Source organism: Bos indicus, chromosome X, assembly GCF_029378745.1.
Source record: "Bos indicus isolate NIAB-ARS_2022 breed Sahiwal x Tharparkar chromosome X, NIAB-ARS_B.indTharparkar_mat_pri_1.0, whole genome shotgun sequence".
In the NCBI taxonomy this organism is placed as follows: Eukaryota; Metazoa; Chordata; class Mammalia; order Artiodactyla; family Bovidae; genus Bos; species Bos indicus.
This window is the reverse complement of record NC_091789.1, coordinates 127,221,987-127,226,611: the sequence shown is the minus strand read 5'-3', so window position 1 is coordinate 127,226,611 and position 4,625 is coordinate 127,221,987. Positions and strand designations below refer to the sequence as shown.

Sequence of the window (4,625 nt, the reverse complement as noted above, 5' to 3'; positions counted from 1 at the left end):
ATGGAAGTAACTACAAACATTTACTGATAGAGAAAAAAATGTCCTGAATAGAGCACTATAATATTTTTATTCAGGGGAACAGAATACTGCAAAGATATCAGTTCTCCCTAACTTATTTACAGTTGTAGTGCTGTACATGTAGCTTCCAAGATGACAATCAAACTCGGGGTGCTATCTCCTGTGCCCCAAATCAACCCTGGAAAAACTAAAGAAGGAATAAATCAAATGATATCAACAATAAGAGTGAAACAATAGTGAGAAACCTGAGGATAAAAAGAAAACTGAGGATAACAAGTCTGTACTGTTAAGTGCTTGTGTGAGGGCAAGTAAGAGAGGTCTAGGTAAGACAAGGATCAGTTGAAGGAAAGGTTTTAAAGTTTGGCCCTTGTATCTTTTGTTGTGTCCTGAGTAAACGAATTTCTACTGCCTCATAGCACTTAAGGGAACTTCAGGCAGCATCTCAGAGCCTGTATGCCAGGACTATTGGGTTATGCCAGGACAATGGGGTGATATCAGGACAGCGCCAAAGGTTGGTTTGTTGAGACAATATGAGTCCAGAGATTGTCCTAAAAACCACCTGAATCTTCTTTCATTGGTGAGGATGGGGCTTTTTTTAATGGTTCTCTTAAAAAGACTATAAAGCATGAATCAGAATAGTAAGAACACTTGAGCTCTACTCTTTAAGCAAATTTCAAATATATAATACATTATAACTAACTGCTGTCACCATGCTGTACAGTTGATTTCCAGAACTTATTCATCTTATGACTGAAAGTTGTACCCCTTGACCAGTATACCCCTACTCACTAACCCCTCAGCCTCCGGTAACCACTGTTTTATTCTCTATTATTAGGAATTCAACTTTGTTTTTTAGATTCTACATATAAGTTAGATCATTAATACTTGTCTCTCTGTGTCTGACATTTCATTTAGCATAAAGTCCTCCTAGGATCATTTACCTAGTTAAAAATGATGGGAGTTCTCAACATACACAAAAATATGGTAACTATGGGAGGATTTAAGTTACGTAGTTAGATCCTGGCACTAATTTCACAATGTATGCAAATATCAAAAACACTGTAATATATATATATATATATATATATATATATATATATATATATAAAACAGTTACATTTGTCAAAATATAAAGAAAAATATCAAAATAGAATAGCAAGTAACACAGTAATTGCACACAAGGACAAAATTTCATATCAGAAAATTTCATTAATGACACTGGTATCAGTGAAGAAAGAACCCACGGAGAGCTGTCAGTCTAAGGAGTTGCCTCTATTTCTCCATGGGTTCTTGAGGACCCTGGTGCAGTTAGGGGTCTGAAGTTAGAAAAGGAAAGGATTCCAGGATTCCTAGAACTCGATGCAAGTTCCCTAACTGGGAACACTGAAACCCACAGATTTCTCACCTCCTGCAGGAATTTCCAGGAAGTCTCAGGTATATAAGTGTCCAGGTGAGATGTACATGCATTTCATACCAGGGGTCTCAGGAGCTGATGTCTTCAATGTGAGGCCTTAGCCTCAGGTCAGCAGATGGGATGTAGCCCAGCACCTACACGGGTCAAGGAAAATATGGAAAGAGAAAAGAGCATCACTCACCACAGAAGAGGGAACCCAAGAGAGGCCTCACTGTTGGTCTCAGGGGCTCCAGGATGGCTGTTAGGTTTGGGCTCACAAATACTTCCTGCTGGGTGTGCAGACAGAAGTGAGTATGAAGGGATGAGGCCAGTTCACTGAGCTCAGCACAGGGACCCCTTAACAGTCAATGAAAGGACCACATCTCATCCAGCAGGAAGCTCCCCCAGAACCCACCCCCCCTCACCCAGGTCCCACCCTTGCTGTCCTCCTGGAGCCCAGATGCACATGATAGGAAGTGACATCCCCCTAATCACACTGGGGGTACTACACCATCTTTGATAGTATTGCTATCTCTGGGAGCTGCAGTACATGGTGACCAGAGGGAGGAGGTCCAAGTTTCAATCAGGTGTAAATGTGTGAGGTGACATGAGTTACCAGTGCAGGGATATACCCCGGAACCCCCAATCCATTTTCCCTCCAAGAAAGGGGGCCACACAGCCCCAGCCAACCCTGCTCTCAGCCCAGAGGCTAGGGCCTGGCTCTTAGGTCCCAAGTCCATTGACTTCACACGTGGGGTCTCTGTAAGAAATGCCTGGATCTGGGGGTGGTGGATCTGGGTGCAGGGTTGGTGGACCCTGGCTCTGTTCAGTAGAGGGAAGTCCAGGATTCTGTGGAATGAAGGAGGGATCTGCAGGGGGACTGAGTTTCTCAACACCCCAGATTGGCCACACCTAACCCTTTACCCAGCGTGACTTGGCCGGGGAGCAACCGGTCAGCATCTGGGGAGTTCTAAAGGCTGAGGGCTCCCTGACTGCAATCACCAACACAGGACACTCGGGGAAGATGGGACCTCGTTCTGAAGGGCTGGCAGCAGGTCAGCAGAGGGAGGATGTCAGGGCTCGGGTGGAGTCAGGGTAATGACCATCTTCCGCATCACACAGCCGACTCAGGACCCTCCCCTGTGGCCAGCACTTCCTCCCAGCCAAACATGGGGACGGGGGCGGTGGTCTGTCAGGGGAGGTTGCAGCTTGGTTGTGAACGGGCAGCTTCGAGACAGCAGAAGGGCGGGTCCCGGCTCCCTTCATTGGGGGCCTGAACATTCCCTCCTCTCATCATCTGGGGTGACAGGGAAGGTGGCAGCGTCAACTTCAAAGCAAGAGAGGGAACAGGGTGGGTGGGTTTGGGGGCGGGGGGGGGATATGAGGGAGTCTTGCCCCAGGTTTCCTCATGACTCTGAAATGTGAATTGAAAGGACTGCCTCCCCTGCCAGCTCCCACAGGCCTCCCTCTTAACACCGAGGCAGGGCTGTCTGGCTGTGCCCCAGCGATCACTCTCATTTTCTACTCAGTTGTCTCAAGGGAGGGGATCACCAGGAGAACAGACTTGTGGGTCCTAGAGCACTGGGCTCAAGGACTGCTCAGAGGCGGCTTTGGTTCAAGCCAGGGAGGAATCTCCTCAGTGCAGTTGTTCACAACATCTGCTTGTCCTTCCTCTAGGTGCCCTCCTTGCCTGCCACCCTGCCCACATGTGCCTGTGATCCATAACCTGTGTCACCATGCCTCGGAGGCACAAAAACAAGTATCATGCCCGTGTGAAATGCCACCAGGTCCAGGGGGACACTCAGTGTCCCCAGGAAGCCCAGACCAGTGCTGTTGCAGCCCCCAAAGAGGAGTGCCCCTCCTCCCCCTTGTCTGTCCCTCAGGGTTCTCCCCCAAGCTCCCCTGCTATTGGAGATCACCAGGAGCTTCAGGGAGCCATGGCCTCTAGCTCTCTTGATGCAGGGCCTTCCTGCTCAGGATGTGATGAAGGTGCCCAGGGCCCAGAGGACGAAAGTGCATGTGCCTCCCAGGCAGGCCCTGCCACTCAGAGCCCTCCCATAGATCCTCTGACCAGTAAGGCCAGCATGCTGGTGGAATTCCTGCTGGAGAAGTACACCAGGAAGGAACCCATCTCCCAGCACGCCCTGCTGAAGGTCGTTGGCAGCAAGTATAGGCAGCACTTCCCTGAGTTCCTCAGGAGAGCCTGTAAGCACATGGAGCTGGTATTTTGCCTGGAGCTGACGGAAGTCGACTGTAGCAGGAACATCTATGCCCGCATCAACAAGCTCAACCTCGGGGGTGATGAAGGTCTGAGTGATGAGTGGGGTCTGCCCAAGTCTGGTTTTCTCATGGTGCTCCTGGGCATTATCTTCATGAAGGGTAACCGAGCTACCGGGTAGGAGGTCTGGGAAAGGCTCAGTGTGTTGGGGGTCTATATGGGGAGGAGGCATTGGATCTTTGGGGAGTCCAGAAGGCTCATCACCAAAGATCTGGTACAGAAAAAGTACCTGAAGTACGGACAGGTGCCCAGTGGCGATCCTCCACACTACGAGTTCCTATGGGGCCCGAGAGCCTGTGTTCAGACCAATAAGATGAAGGTGTTGGAGGTGTAGGCCAAGATCCACGATACCCTCCCAATTTCCTTCCCAGACCTCTGTGACAATGGTCTGAGAAATCAGGCGGAGAGAGCAGGGCTGAGAGGTGTGGCCAGGGCTCCAACAACGGCTGAAGCCAGTGCCCCTTCCAGGGCCAAGTCCTACAGCTCCTCTCACATCTAGGGAGGGAGGCCCAGACACTTTCTTCCCTTTTGTTTTGGAACAGAGCTGTCAAGATCCTAAACAGTAGAGAGTACTAGGGTGGAGGGAACAAAACTGGTATGTTCTTTAGTGTTTTATGTAGTAAGGGAGTTTAAGTGCAACTCATTTTTAAAAATATATATCATTTTTCCTTTATCCATAGGAGAAATATCTAGTGAAAGTTGATTTAAATTAGATTAAGGAGATGAGGGAGGAGTTCAGTATTTTCAAATGTTAATTACTTTTCATAAGGTTTCTTGTGCTTCAGAATACAAATGGATTAATCATATAAATCACATTGTTTGCTGTTTTAAAGTTTTGAAAGCCACAGGTTGGGTATATGTAAAACACACTGAACATATTGAATATGTTGTTCACCATCTAAACAAGGTAAGATGACATTGGAACAGAATTTTCTC

The 4,625-nt window shown here is 48.0% G+C and overlaps 1 protein-coding gene across 1 annotated transcript; it reads left to right on the top strand.

The window, feature by feature from the left end:
• Window positions 1-3,147: 3,147 nt before the first annotated feature.
• On the top strand, window positions 3,148-3,810 carry LOC139181609 (melanoma-associated antigen B1-like). Its single transcript, XM_070785097.1, has one exon. The coding sequence runs from the start codon at window positions 3,148-3,150 to the stop codon at window positions 3,808-3,810; it is 663 nt and encodes a 220-aa protein (XP_070641198.1).
• The last annotated feature ends 815 nt before the right edge of the window (window positions 3,811-4,625 follow it).